This window comes from Anthonomus grandis, chromosome 9 (assembly GCF_022605725.1).
Source record: "Anthonomus grandis grandis chromosome 9, icAntGran1.3, whole genome shotgun sequence".
NCBI classification, from domain to species: domain Eukaryota; kingdom Metazoa; phylum Arthropoda; class Insecta; order Coleoptera; family Curculionidae; genus Anthonomus; species Anthonomus grandis.
The window spans coordinates 3,086,616-3,101,479 of record NC_065554.1 but is presented as its reverse complement, the minus strand read 5'-3'; the positions used below and the strand labels follow the sequence as shown (position 1 = coordinate 3,101,479).

The following is a 14,864-nucleotide window of genomic DNA, read 5'->3' as shown; positions in this document are numbered from 1 at the left end:
TAAACGATGATGATTCTGATCGCAGACTAGAATTTTCTGAAACTTTGATGCAAATGTGTAACTTAGACCCATTGTTTTACCGGCAGGTACTATTTAGTCATGAAGCTACGTTTTGTTTAAAGGCTATTCGCAAAATGCAAACGGTAAATAAGCAAAATTGTAGGTATTTGAGCACCAATTCCCATTGGATGAGAGAAAATTATACACAGCATCCGCAAAAAAACTAAATGTTTGGGCAGGATTTTAAATAATAAAATTATTGGACCTTTTTTTCGATCAAATTCCTACCGGAGACCGATATTTAAAATTTCTTCAAAATTACTTGATCCAACTCTCATTTTCGCAATCTTTTTTCCAAACCCAAAGCAGCCTAATATGCCAAATAAATTTATTTGGTTTCAACAGGATAGTGCCCCACCCTATTTTGCTCGTCAGGTACATGAATATTTGAATGCGGTATTTCCCGGACAGCGGATTGGTAGAAGGAGTCCTATGGAGTGGCCTGCAAGATCCCCAGATCTCCCACCTTTAGATTTTTTTCTTTGGAGTTATTTAAACTCAAAAGTTTATAAAAAGAAACCGCGCAATTTAGATGATCTAAAATGTAAAATTTGATATGAAATGAGTCAAATTAATAAAAATGCTCTTAGCAATGTTTTGGATGAGTTTTTAAATAGATTAGCATTTTGCCAAGAAGCGAATGGTTGGCATTTTGAATACGTAATAAAATAATTAACATATTTAATTCCGCGAGTTTCGTCTATATTTTTTATGTTTTGAGAAAAAATTAGTGTTTCGTGATAGATGTTATTTTATAGGCTAAGCCCGTTCACCCCGTCATCCCCAATCCGAACCCCTTTGTCTATAGAAAGATTACGAAAAATTGTAATAGTAAATGATTTTAAATCATAAATATAGAAAGTATATCAAAATTAACAATGTATACTCGACCTACCCAGTAAGGCACAAAAGGAAGGTAAGAGAGGTTTAAGAGCGGTACTGTCCGCACACATTTTTGGCGGTCTTTTTTTCTGCCTTTGCATCTCTCTCGCACAGGGAAAGTATATTGTTTGCATATTTTCGTGTAAGAATTAATACGGGAGAGGATTGATAAGAAGGAAGTGAAAATAGGTAATGGAATACCAAGGCAGGTCAAGAAGAAAATTAAGGTAGTTTAATTTAAGTATCAAGTAAAAGTATTAAAAAATGTAGCAATAGAAAGAAACAAGAAACCTTAAGTGCAAGAAATACTTAAGTTAAAATAAGATATTTAATTTAAATTAGGTAACCACTAAAATATGAACTTAACGTTCTAATTTACTTTATGCTCAATATTAAATTTATTTGTAATAGTGAGGACAAAACAGTAAGAATAGAAAAAGGAAATTGTTTTTTTTCTATTTAGTAGAATAAGTTTTAGACGCTTTTAAATTCATAAAAACAGCAATTTTCAAGACCACATATCTTAGAAACAGTTGAATAAAAGTATGGCATGTGATACATCAGAATGTTTATAATTTTGTGTAGGATCCACAAATGTAATCACATACATGGTTTTTCATTTAAAATAAGAAAGTTGATATTGACTACGACTACATGTATATCAAATTTTTGTTGAAAAAAATGTGCAACCAAAAATATTAATCGACGTGTGCAAGTATATTTTTTATTGAATTTGTTCCATATTCTTACCGTTCACTGTATAAATATCAAATAGCCTAATCAAATTATTATATATTATTATACCCGTGAAGTTTTCCGATATCTTACCTCTATGTACAGGGTGTCCCATTTTGGGTACGTTTGCGGGGTATCTCCGTTATTTTTAACGTTAGCGTGATGCGGTTTTTGCGACAGTGTGCCACTTTTTCGTAAAACTAAAGATGCTGTAAACAAAAATTCCAAAGCCCTCTTAGTTTTTAAGATATAGGCCATTTTTGAAAATTCGACATTTTGGGACCCCCCTTGTATTTCGGTTATTCTTTAACTTATCGAATATGTAAAAAAACAGTTTTATAGATTTTTTCCGTAGAATGCAGTATAAGCCAAACTTATATTTTTTTTAATGGAACACCCTGTATATATATGCACTAATAAATTTGTCTTCTTTTTACCTTTTCAAAAATATATAATGGTATGCACTTTTTTTTAAGAAACATACAAATAAATGACAATTTTCTAAAATTAAGGACATAAATTTATTAGTTAGCATTGTTAGAGATATTTAAGATATTTGGTAACTGTGCAGCATGGCTAAACATCCAAATCGTATCAATTGAATTGTATAATGGTAGATTAACAGGTTGTACGTATTCAGCTTTGTGGACTGACGATTGCAGAACATCCATCATCTTCGGTTTTTTTGGATATGAAACTTCTTCTAAAGATATAGCCTCAAATGTTCTACGTCTCCTTTTCTTCGGGGTCAAGTCTTCTTCACCATTGACAGAAGATACATTTAATTCTTTTGATTCGTCGGGAATATCCGATTTTGATATATCATCCCGACAGTATCATGAAGCGTATCCTTGCCACCCATTGTTTCCACGAACCGATCCAAATTGTCGTAAGTACGTAGCTTCTGTTTCTAGCTCTTCAATTGCTGGATAGCTAATACAGTCCCACATCTGTGGATAATGTCCACAATTTTTTGACTGCTGGTCAAGCTTTTTAGAACTATTCCTAGAATAATATGTTTTGAAATTTTAACCTTTCCATGATGTACACTGTACATAACATCTTCACAAAAAGATTTAACGTGACGAATGCATTTTGGATTTTCTTTTTGCTTTCGACTGTTCCTTGCTAATAAAGTGGAATAAAATTCTAATAAGTTTTCAGGTACTGGTGCTTCTCTTAGTAAAGCTTTTGCTAATATTCTTTGAGGTAATTTTTTTACTTCTTTCTCCTGCTGCATATTCATTATCACCTTCTTCAAACAACTGCATATAATACTTATGAAGATAGATTAAAAAATTGCATCGTCCTTCACCGATAACATTCTCTCTGATAAAAGCACACATATCATCAAAACCAATTTTATGTTGCTCGCGTACATCATGCCTAGTACTTTTATTTTTATTTAATAAGTGACATTTTATTAAAAAAAAAACCAATTATTTAGTTGGTTAATTAACTCATTTGAATCTCCAGTTTCTTGTTTTAGTTTATTTAAAAAATAGTTTTTGTCAACGCTTATCAATGTCAACACGTGAAGTCGCCAGGAATATAAATACGAGTAACGCTTCTGTCTGGCGGGTACTACACGAGCAACAACTCCATCCTTACCACTTCCAGAAAGTTCAAGGTAAGACTGCAGCCGATTATCATCCTAGAGTTCAACTTTGTCGATGGCTTCTGGATCACATCATTGCACAACCAAATTTTTTACGATATGTTTTGTGGACCGATGAAGCCTCTTTCACAAGAGACGCTATTTTTAATAGTAGGAATAGCCATATTTGGGACGAAGAATCGTTGGTCTGTCAACGTATGGGCAGGCATTGTTGATGATTATTTAATTGAGCCATACCTTCTACCGGACCTATTTATCTGCGTTTCTTGGAGGAAGTTCTCCCAGAACTCCTTGAAAATGTTCCACTAAACGTTAGACAGCAAATGTGGTTTCAGCATGATGGAGCGCCGGATCACTTTGCTGTACAAGTACGCGAGTATTTGGGTCAGCGGTTTGGGCACCGTTGGATTGCCAGAGCAGTTTCTTGGCCTCCTAGGTCACCCCATTTAACGTCGCTCGATTTTTTCTTGTGGGGACATGTAAAGTCTTTAGTTTACGAAACTCCAGTAGAATAGAGCTAGACTTAATTGGACGAATAACAGCAGCATTTGAAATCATTCCAAACGATGATCAAATTTTTTGTGTAGTCCGCCGAAATCATGTGCGGCGTTTAAATCGGTGTATTGAGGTTGGAGGAAGATATTTTGAACAATTGTTGTTATAGTATCATATACAAAAGGTAAAAATAAATGCATCAGATCCTATTTAGGTAATTAATATTTTTTCTAAATTTAAACGCGTCTTAGGGCCGTAGTGGCGTAGTGACACATTTCCGGACATGGGTTCCTATACTCAAATGGATTCTACTGTTGCACTGAACAACCCCTAGAAGTTTGATCCCATAGTTTTGAAACACCCAGTATCAAATATTTGGGTAGTATATATAATAAATATCTATATAGATGAATGTTTAAAATGGAACAAACATTTGGAGTATGTCACTATAAACATAAGAAAAGTCATATATAAATGTTATGAATTAAGCAACATTTTGGCTTTTAAAAGCTACCAAAAAACAATTTACTTTTCTCTTGGAATCTCTTATCAGTTATGGGATAATTGTAATAAAATAATTATGTTTAAAACAAAAAGATATTCGAGCCAATTAATATTCCAAGAAAGTAACCTTTTAAGTGTGAAACAACTATACATGAAAGCTGTAATAAGATTTATGCCTAATAATGATTATTATAAAAATATAATAACGCATAAATGCTGTACAAGGCATGCCGCAAATCAAAATCTTTCCTTGACATCTATAAAGCATGTTGCTGCAAAAAGGCTTAGCTTGATAGGTCCTAAGACATACAATGGATACAATCCTAAGATATACAGGGTGTTTCAAAATTCACTACATATATTTTAAGGGCGTATTCCTGAAGTCAAAATAAGACTTTTTTTTCCTATAAACATGGGTCCTAAAATGCACCCCGTTCAAGCTACAGCCATCGCAAGAAGTGAAAAAAAAATCGATTTTTTAAAACTGTGTCTACAGTTTTGCATCAAATTTAACGAAATTTGGAATACCCCCGTTATTTTAGGCGGTCTATTTACTTTTTATCTTAGAAAAGGCGTAAAACTAATTTTAAGGGGTAAACTGAGGGGATGCACACTTTTGACGGCCAAAATTTTATGTACGCATTCATTTTTTTTTTAAATTAAGCTAAATATGGGTCATACAAAAATCTAAATTTTATGTCTCTTGCATTTTTTTTGATAATACGAATAGTTTTTGAGAAAATTACCGATTAATAAAAGTCTACCAATAACGTAATAATTAAAATTTAAACAGATAATATTAAGTAGTAGGCTGTGACTTTGTTTTAGGACATTTTTTTAAACGGCACGACATTTAACAATAAATAGGTAGACTGATTGTTGAAACTTTGGTATTGAGGTTTTTTCAATAAACTAAGGGTTTATAAAAATACAAAAATTGGTTAAAAAATTATTTAACATTTATTAACATAATAATTAATTATCTTTTTAAATAAACAATAAACTTCTGAGAAACAAATATTTTTTAAATAAAAAGTGCTCGAAATGCGCACCCTCCGCTGCAATACAAGCCTCCATTCGTCTTCTCATAGATTGTCTTACTCGCTCTAAAATTCCGGGAGTATTTCTTTATTGTTTCAAAGGCATCAATAATTCTTTGCCTTAGGACCTCGAGCGAAGGCACTTGACCAGGATTATAGACGAGGCTTTTTACATATCCCCAGAAAAAAAAAATCCAGAGGATTGCAGTCCGGGAGGAGGCCATGCTATTGGGCCTGTTCTACCAATCCATCTCTCAGGAAACACAAAGTTCAAATAGTCACGCACTGTTATACGGAAATGAGGGGGGTACCGTCATGCATAAACCACATGTTCGCTCGCACATTTAAAGGTACATTGTCTAGTAAACTATTTAAATGGTGCTGTAGAAAGTCTAAATAAGTGTCGCCAACTAAAATTCTAGGAAAAAAGAAAGGACCAATTAACTCATCTCCCACTAAACCTGCCCATACATTAAGGCTAAAGTGCTCCTGGTGGTGAGATTGCCTAATTTCGTGCGGACTCTCTGCTGCTCAAACATGCATTGTGAAAATTTACCACCCCTTCCCGCGAAAAATGAGCTTCGTCTGTGAATAGAATACTTGATAAAAAACTATTATCTCTCGCGCATCTCTGAAGTAACCACCTTGCAAACTGTAAGCGCCTTGGGAAATCTTGAGGTAGCAAAGCTTGAACCCTTTGAATATGGTATGGATACAAGCTATTTTCATGCAAAACCCGCCAGGCAGTTGCATGAGAAACATCCAAATTCCGAGCTATTTGTCGGGTGCTTAGGCCAGGATCGTCGTCGATGGCATTCAAAATTTGCTCCTCTGTCACTGGGTTTCGTGCTTGTTGCGGTCTGCCTGCATTGTTCCTGGGGGTCCGAAAACTACCGTATTCCCTAAGATGCCGATGTGACTCTGAAAATGTTCGTACATTCGGGAGTCGGCGATTAGGAAACCTTAACTGATACAATCTTTGAGCTTAATACGCGTTACCATCAGCAAGACCATAAACAAAATGGATGTCTGCAAGATGTTCGAATGAATAACGTTCATTTTCCATTTTAGCAATGTTAGCTTTTAGAAATAAAACATGGAAATAAAAACTACACTTTAAATCTAAAACGGGAAGTAAACTACTGGAATTAAACAAAGTCAACAATGACAGTAAATTTATTTTACACCAAATGTCAAGCAAGTTAAAAAATGTCTAAAAGAAATACTCACAGCCTACTACTAAAACCTCAAAAATAAAAATGTCAACAATTGTGAAACACAGCCTACTTCCTGAATTTTTTCTTTGATTTTTAATTTACGATATTGCTATCCTTTAATTCACCGGCGATTTTCTCAAAAACTAATAGTCGTATGAAAAAAATGCAAAATACCAAAAATTTAAATTTTTGTATGGTCTATTTTTTGGTGTAGCTTAATTTAAAAAAAAAATTATGTACACATAAAATTTTGGCCGTCAAAGGTGTGCACCCCCTCAGTTTACCCCTTAAAATTAGTTTTACGTCTTTTCTAAGATAAAGAATAAATAGACCGCCTAAAATAACGGGAGTATTCCAAATTTTGTTAAATTTGATGCAAAACTGTAGACACAGTTTTAAAAAATCGATTTTTTTTACACTTCTTGCGATGGCTGTAGCTTAAAGGGGGTGCATTTTAGGACCCATGTTTATAAAAAAAAAGTCTTATTTTGACCTCAGGAAAACGCCCTTAAAATATATGTAGTGAATTTTGAAAGACCCTGTACATGGGGTAAAACATTTCAGCAAATAAAGACCAAAGTGAATTGCTGCATTGTGCCCATGCAAGCATCCCTTTGAACTTATATTTCTTATTTTTTTCTGTAATGCATTTATAGTCATATTGAGTTATCTTTTTGTTCTTTATTTGATTTTTTTTGTTAATCTTAGGACAAATTAGTTTAATCGTCAACAAACCCAGATCCTTGATCCATATTGTTGGCAAAATATGTTTAGTATTAGGTAAAAATTAAGTTGTAAGTACCTTGTAATGTTATTGCTGTGAAAGTGTAGCTGTACCTAAATAAATAAAATAAAATAAATAAGCTTAAAAGTTCTCAATTTTGTGTCAATTTAACCACCTTCGTATCTCTTATAGATGCCGAGATCCCCATGTTGAGGTTCGACATTGAAACACGCTATATAAATGTAAACAAACATTTATTACCCTCGAAAATATTTTCACGATTTGTATTTTTAATTATTAATTAAACAGCACATTTTTTGTTTTTGTACAAAACTGAAACGAGGTAACATTTTTAGGACGAATTTTTAAAAAGAAATTATCCAAATATTTTTTAAAACAATTAAATTTAATAAAAATAATTTTACCTATTATCCTCGATCCTGTTTTCCAGTTCTTCCTCGCATTCTTTGTCGCTATTCTCTTCTTTAATGACAACCTCTTCCATTGTTATACTGTTTTCTTTTTCAGCGGCTTCTTCAGAGTTTCCATTTTCCATTGTATTTTCAGCTTTCACTTCTACCACTTGAAATTCGCTTTGGCCTTGGTCGGCATGACCAGGCGAGGATGGTAAATTCGTTTCAGAACCCTCTTTCACTTCTTCCATGATCTGCATTTTATTTCTACTACAATCAAAATAATTTACATAAATATAGAGTGAATAAATTATTTGTTCTTGAAATTTCCGCTATATATTTACAGGCTATAAGTACCATATACAATTTTTAAATAATTGAATCTATCTAATTTTCCCCCTTACATCTTATCTTTTATATCACAAGTTTAAATTGCATTATTCGGCATCTATTTTAGTGCTTTAAACCAAACAAAAAAGCATAGAATTTAAGAACGATAACCCGAAATATTGATTAAAAAACTGGGCCAGTTAACAGATTATTTAGGAGATGTTGAAACTCCAAAGTGAATTACGCTTGTCGTATTTTGGCCAACCGATATAAAGTTCATTTACTCTGCTAGTTCATGTTTGACTAGTGTTGTGAGCAGTGGGGTATTATCTGACTATAACGTGTACTTAAACATTAATTGGGTCAATGACGCGCCAATGCACTGTATTCGAGTTTTTATGTTATGTCATCACAAGTTTTATTTGTTAATGTGAAATTTGTATGAATAATGTATCAAATATTAATATTCTAAAAATAAATTCATATAATATAATAATGTTTTATTTAATTAGCTGTTCGAATAGCTTTTTTAGTGTGATATTCGCTCATGGATTAAAAAACAAATTCCCAATTTGATTTTAAGTTTTTATTTTTAAATAGTTATTACTTAAATTAGTTAAATAGTTTTATATAATAAAATTTTTTTCTGAGCATAAAATAGGTATAATTTAATTGAAATCAATGGGTTTTAAGTCCTCAAATGTTCTATCCTACCAATAAATGAAGAATCGTTCGATCGATCGTTTTCCCGAACAATATAATCTGTTTATGAATGCTTTATTGTCAAGAAATTGTTACAATTTGTAGACAAAGCTGTAAAACAAAAAAGACACAAAAATACAAACAAAACACAATTAAAAAAAAGAAAAACAAAACAAAATTTAAAAAAAATAAATAAATAAATAAATTGAATAGATTATCTACAATATATACAGATTAATACAATTTAAAAATTGTAAGTAGTCAAAAATATTATAAAATATACAATTTAATGTATACAATGTCAAAAAAAAAGATCATTAAAAAATCTCTCTTAAAAAATGTTTAAAAAAATAAAAATTTTTTAAAAATCCTAAAATAGCTACACAAAGCAGTATACCTAAACAGGTACAGATAGTAAAAATACATATTCAGCTAGTGCGAAATTTTAAATCAATGATTACAAAAAAAAAAATCGTTAACTGTGTAAAAAGCTCTCTCCAGTAAGAATGCTTTTAATGCTTTATGAAATGCAAAAAAAGATGTGATGGATTTAATTTCCAATGGCAGATGATGTGCATTTTGTTTGCATTATATAATATGGAACTTTTGACCAACTCTGAATGTGGGGTAGGCAGGTATAGATCATGTTCCGTGTTTCTAAGTAGATAACTATGGGAAGGCCTATCAGATGCTGAACCGTGTTTGCGTATTAGACAAAGGGACTCAAATATGAATAAAGATGGAAAAGTTAATATTTGAAATTTTTTGAAGAAATGCTGGCAATGACTTCTGTATTTAAATCTCAGTGTATAACGTAAAGCTCTCTTTTGTAGTCTAAAAATACGGTCAAATTGAGTTGCACTACATGTACCCCAGAATGGAAGGGCGTATCGAAGATGCGATTCAAAAAGGGCAAAATAAACTGTTCTAGAAGTAGACAGGCTAAGCTCCTTAGAAATTGATCTTAACGCAAAACAAGCGGAACTTAATTTTCTTGATAAAAAGTCAATATGTGTGTCCCATTTTAACGAGTTGTCAACAGTTAGCCCTAAAAACTTTACAGAATCAACTTCGTCAATTGTTGCATTACCAAGTATCTGATCTCTGTAATCGGTAATCTGCCCTTCAGTAACTTATCTTTGTGAGTGATATATTGTTTTGATACCTGCTATTTTAGTATAGTTAATTATAGAAAAAAAAACAGTTTTAAAAACGTTTAAGCAGCTATACCAAGGGCGTACCCATCATTTCAGCTAGGGGGGGAGGCAGCTCATACTTGTTTCGAGAGGATAATGGTCGGTCGGATATATTAAAACAAAAAATCATGAAAATTGACTTTTATTAATTAGTTTGATTGACACAAAACAAAATATTATATAAATAATAATCATAATATATATGTATATTAATTTAACAGTTATCTTCTCGGATTTGCCGAAAATTTGTCTATGACAGTCTTTTCAATAAACTTAATGCTTTCTTTTAAATAATTGCGATGTATGCTCATCAGACATAAACCTGTAAGTCTTTCTTCACCCATGGTGCTTCTAAGCCATGTTTTAACTCTTTGCAGCCTACTTAAGGACCGTTCTACGGTCGCCGTGGTTCATGGTGCTTAAAATAATCAATGCCTTTTTGACAGCAGGGTTAAAAATGTTGGCTTCGTTGAAGAGATCAACTATTTCGATGCCCTTTAATTGATCATCTTATAAGACTTCTTCACCCATAAATTATGCCAAAGGTTCAGTTCTCCGGTAACTTATAACATTTTTGGAATGATTCTGCGTTCTTGTGTAAGTCTGTAATGCTGGTTTTGATCTTGGTCATATACAAGGGATGTAGCTTACTTTAAGCAAACGACGGAGTATTTTCTTAAGAGAATCAAATATTCAATAATTAATAAGTTAATCAATATATGGTATTATCAGGGAACCCCGACAATATTCGTTATCATTGTCTGATGGCGGATTACTTCTATGTGTTTCTAACTTCTATGGATAACGTTTCTAGAGATTTCACACGCTCTGGAAAATTTTGAGAAAACTTTCTGATTGATTTGTCATCTCGTCTCACACAATCGTGATAGGCTTGAGCGTAGTTTCGACGTGTAGTCGATTCTCTGAAAAATGTTTTAACATCCTTTACAGAGGCGACAGTATTTCTAATTTCTGGCAATCATTCACAACAAGGTTGAGTTTGTGACTTGAACAATGAAAAAATAAAGCACGAGGATATTTTTTCTCAAAATGGCTTGTACGGCACCCTCTTTCCCTGCCATTGCAGAACAGCCATCGAATCCAAACCCTACGAAATCTTCGGTTGGGAGGTTAGAACTAATCAAGAAATTGTCAATTGCTTCGGCAGTAGCTGCATTTAGTGCTTTTAGTTCAACGAACCCTACAAATTCTTATCTGATTTTCCTTTTGCTTTCGTCGTAGAATCGCACGCCTATTTACAGCTGTTCTTTCCCAGCTACGTCTGCTGTTTCATCAGCTAAGACTGTGTAAGCCATGGTCTTCTGAACCTCACTTATTATATTCTCCTTAATAACTTCGCCACATAAATTTATCAATTCGTTTTGTATTTTTGGCGATGTGTAAACTGCATTGCGACGGCACTCTTCCAGGTGACTCTTTAATTTGTCCTCACCTGAATTGATCCTTGAACTTTAATAAATCTAATAAAACATCCTCATCTGTTTGTTTTCCCCTAAGAGGCATATCATGTAAACCGCAAAATACTATACAAGAAATAATTGATGACAATCGATTATTCAATTGCATAAAGACAGTCATATCAATTGACTGTCTTCATCGATGGCTTTTTGGTGCCCACTTTGCAGTTGGATGCCTACAGGAACATTTTTAAGAAATTTTTTTGCAGCATTTGACGCTGTTAGGTGAAGGTTGGTCGTTGCATGCTTTCGGCAGTCTTCATGCATATTTTTGAACTTAATATATGGCCTGACCATAAATGATCCCAAAATTTCTCTCACAGGGAACAAAACACAATGCTTACAAAGAGCATTTCTTTTAGTCGCTTGGAATATACTAGCCGTGGTGCATATTGATGCAACCAAGCATGATTAAATTTTCTTTTCTTGGCTTGCATCACTTTCAAAATCGTAATTTCGGGGCCGGATCAAAGGATGCTGTTTAGGCATAGGACGAAAATACGGAAAATAAAGATCAAGATACCTATAATAACATAACATTAAAATTCACATTCCCTCACATTTCTATCAGTAAAAGTAAAATTGCGATATTTCAAATACGTTCACTTTGTGGTTTGAACAAAGAAATCAATCCTGAAATATGTAGAAAATACTGGACTCTTGACTCTATTTCCGTCCTCTCATACTGGCTATCACTGCCTTTCCTTTCCAGCTAGAACGTTCTTGGTGGTCTTGCTATTCAATAGAAGATATCGCTATTGACTGTATATATTGATGCTATTTCAAATTTTTTGTTTCTAACACTTCATTTTGCGCAGAGTAGGTAACACGTTTTTAATTCCCACTTGCCAGAAAAATTGACGTTTATTTTATCTTCTTGGGGAATTGACGTTTATTTTATTTTATCTTGCCCGTACCTGGGTACGCCCCTAGCTATACAGCTATAAATTATAACTAAATTATCCCATGAAACAGCATACACTTTCATAATATACTGCGTTAAAATTTTAAGATTTGTTGATGGATTTTCGGTACCAACATATAATCTCAAAATTCGATTGGCTGTAGTTAACCACCTGGAATGATTCGATTTTCCTGGTCCTCTCTGCGACAAACTCAAAGAAATGTTTCCTGTTGAAATTGCAGTACAGATTTCATAAAGGTATTGCTGGTCGGTACTAAGTTCACTTGGAGTAATTGCAGGCAAATATAGTTTCGATTTTTTCAAACTTTTTAACAGGCATTTTTTCACAGTTTTCCAAATGTTTTCCTATTTCGCCGCTATATCCTTTAGGCCCAATAGTAGCGCCGTCCAAATTTTGCAGTAAATGACGCAAAGGAAGTTCGTTTGCATGTAACAAACAAACGAACCATTGTAAAGGTCGTCCAAGAGAAACTTCAATTTGTCTCAATATTCTATTTTTTACACCAGTATTGACTACTGTACCATCACATCCAATAGCCTGAAGTTTAGAAAGATCCATGTTTTTCTCTAGGAATTCTAAAATGCTTTTTTTGATATTGGTCGAATGACCAGAAGTTGGAGTTACATGACCTAAATACGTGGATCCTGGTTCCGATACTAGTACAATATGCTCTTCTATTATGGTTTGTCTTGAACATGTATTTTCGCCTTTGACTTGAATTATTGTTTGGTCTTTCCGTCCGTCAAAATATAAACCATATAATGGAAATGATATTTCCTTATCTTTTCTTTTTAGGTCACTACGCGCTTTTGTTCTCTCTCTTCTTATTTTGCTTCGATCGACGATCTTGGAGAGGTCTTCTTTGGTTAAAATTCCCATATCTGTTAGAGCTGCATTAACAATAATTGCGGCAGATCTATCGGATACGCCTGTTCTTGCGTTATCGCAAGCTTGCGCTAAACTTGGAAGTTTTAGTCTCATTTGAGAAGTTGAGGGGCAGCTTTCTTCCATAGACTGTTATGGGCCCGCGTAATATAAAAAAAAAAAAAAAACAAATTTCAAGGTCATTTTGGGCAGCGAAAGGTGCCGTCGTAGAAATTTTGCACACCAATTTGTAATAACAAAACGCAACTTTTCCGCATATAGGCATTTTAGGTTTCAAAAAAATTTTTTTCGCTCCACCCTACTCTATATGTCTTAAAATAATTAACTGTTGAAATTTATAAAAAATTTGCGAATATAGTGCAGTGATTTTGAATTGATCAAGAAGTCACAATACATGTTATTCGGGATATTAAATTAGCTAACTATTTTACCTTAATTATATATTTGATTTAAGATATTTCAGAACAAATGTATTTTTCAATTCGATTTAGGTATTGGCAAATATGGATTTCTAGAAGAGAGATTTTTAATATTTGTTGAAATGATAAATTGGATAGCAGTCATATTTGAATACAATATTGAATACAGGTATAGATTGTTCTCATTGTCATTGAGCTAGCACAATGTCTGTACTGTATTGTACCAGAAACATACATTGTTATGAGCATAACTTGCAATTCTTAAACCACATGCATATAAGCAATACTTTTTTTTTGGTACATTAGGGCGAATTGTAACAAATTGCTACAAAATTTATGTTTATTTTAGTGAGAGTTTTCCGCGTTTAAAATTGTTTGAAAAAATTATCTACTACTCTATTAGGGCAAGCCATTAAATGACAGTGGACTCTATATTTTTGAATATTTCGGCGATACATGAAACTCTTGTAAACATTGTTGATGAAGAAGCTATAAACTTAAAAGCTAAACAATAGCAATTAAACCTTAAATTATATAGACACATTTGAATTAATTTTTTTGTTAGGGTTTTGGTAAGATGTTCTATCAAAAGCTGTATCAAAAGATCTTAATGATGCAAAATGAAAATACGTTTAATAATTTTGAATCTTTAACTAAAGAGCTTGCATCTAAATGTGGTACAACTAACGGTTTTAAGAACCCTTGACTAGGAACAATAATTCTGATTTTGAGGAAGAATGCACTTGGTAAAATTTTCTTTCTTAAAAGGTCTTTTTTGTGACATTAGAAATACTTATTGTAACACTAACTTTTAAAAAAAATAGAATTAGTACTGGGGAAATATTGCCTTTATTACTGGCAAATAAATAAGAAATCAATATTACAAAATAGATTGTAGAGATTTTTTTTAATAGGGACTAGCTAAAAGAAATTTTAAGTCATTGAAAACGAATAAAATGATATGATACGTCAACCATGCTTGAAGGGAAATTAAATTATCTATTTTAAATATTGAAGCAGATTATGCAAGAAAAAAACACAAAAAACAAACACAAAAGTTAACAACAAACAAACATACAGTACTCCACAAAAGTTTGGAAAAATTTAATAAAATTTACGTTTATTAAAAGCAAAAAGTTTACATATCTCTTGAATATAATAATTCATCTATTTATAAAGTTTGAAGGCATTACTCTCGTTTCTAATATTATATTTTGTAGTATAAATATTTGTTTATTTT

General features: G+C 32.6%; 1 protein-coding gene across 9 annotated transcripts in view; it reads right to left on the bottom strand.

Moving 5' to 3' along the window:
- The window catches only part of LOC126740735 (uncharacterized), a 105,943-nt gene that overhangs the window by 47,018 nt on the left and 44,061 nt on the right, over window positions 1-14,864 (bottom strand). For 7 of the 9 annotated variants that reach the window (XR_007661980.1, XM_050446884.1, XM_050446889.1 and 4 more), the window contains one exon: window positions 7,701-7,958. Coding sequence is in view for 8 of the 9 variants with exons in the window: in XM_050446884.1 (XP_050302841.1) it covers window positions 7,701-7,958 (258 nt within the window). In the remaining variant the exon portion in view is untranslated. The remainder of the gene's footprint in view (window positions 1-7,700; window positions 7,959-14,864) is intronic. The other 2 variants (XM_050446883.1, XM_050446890.1) reach the window with 1 other exon arrangement.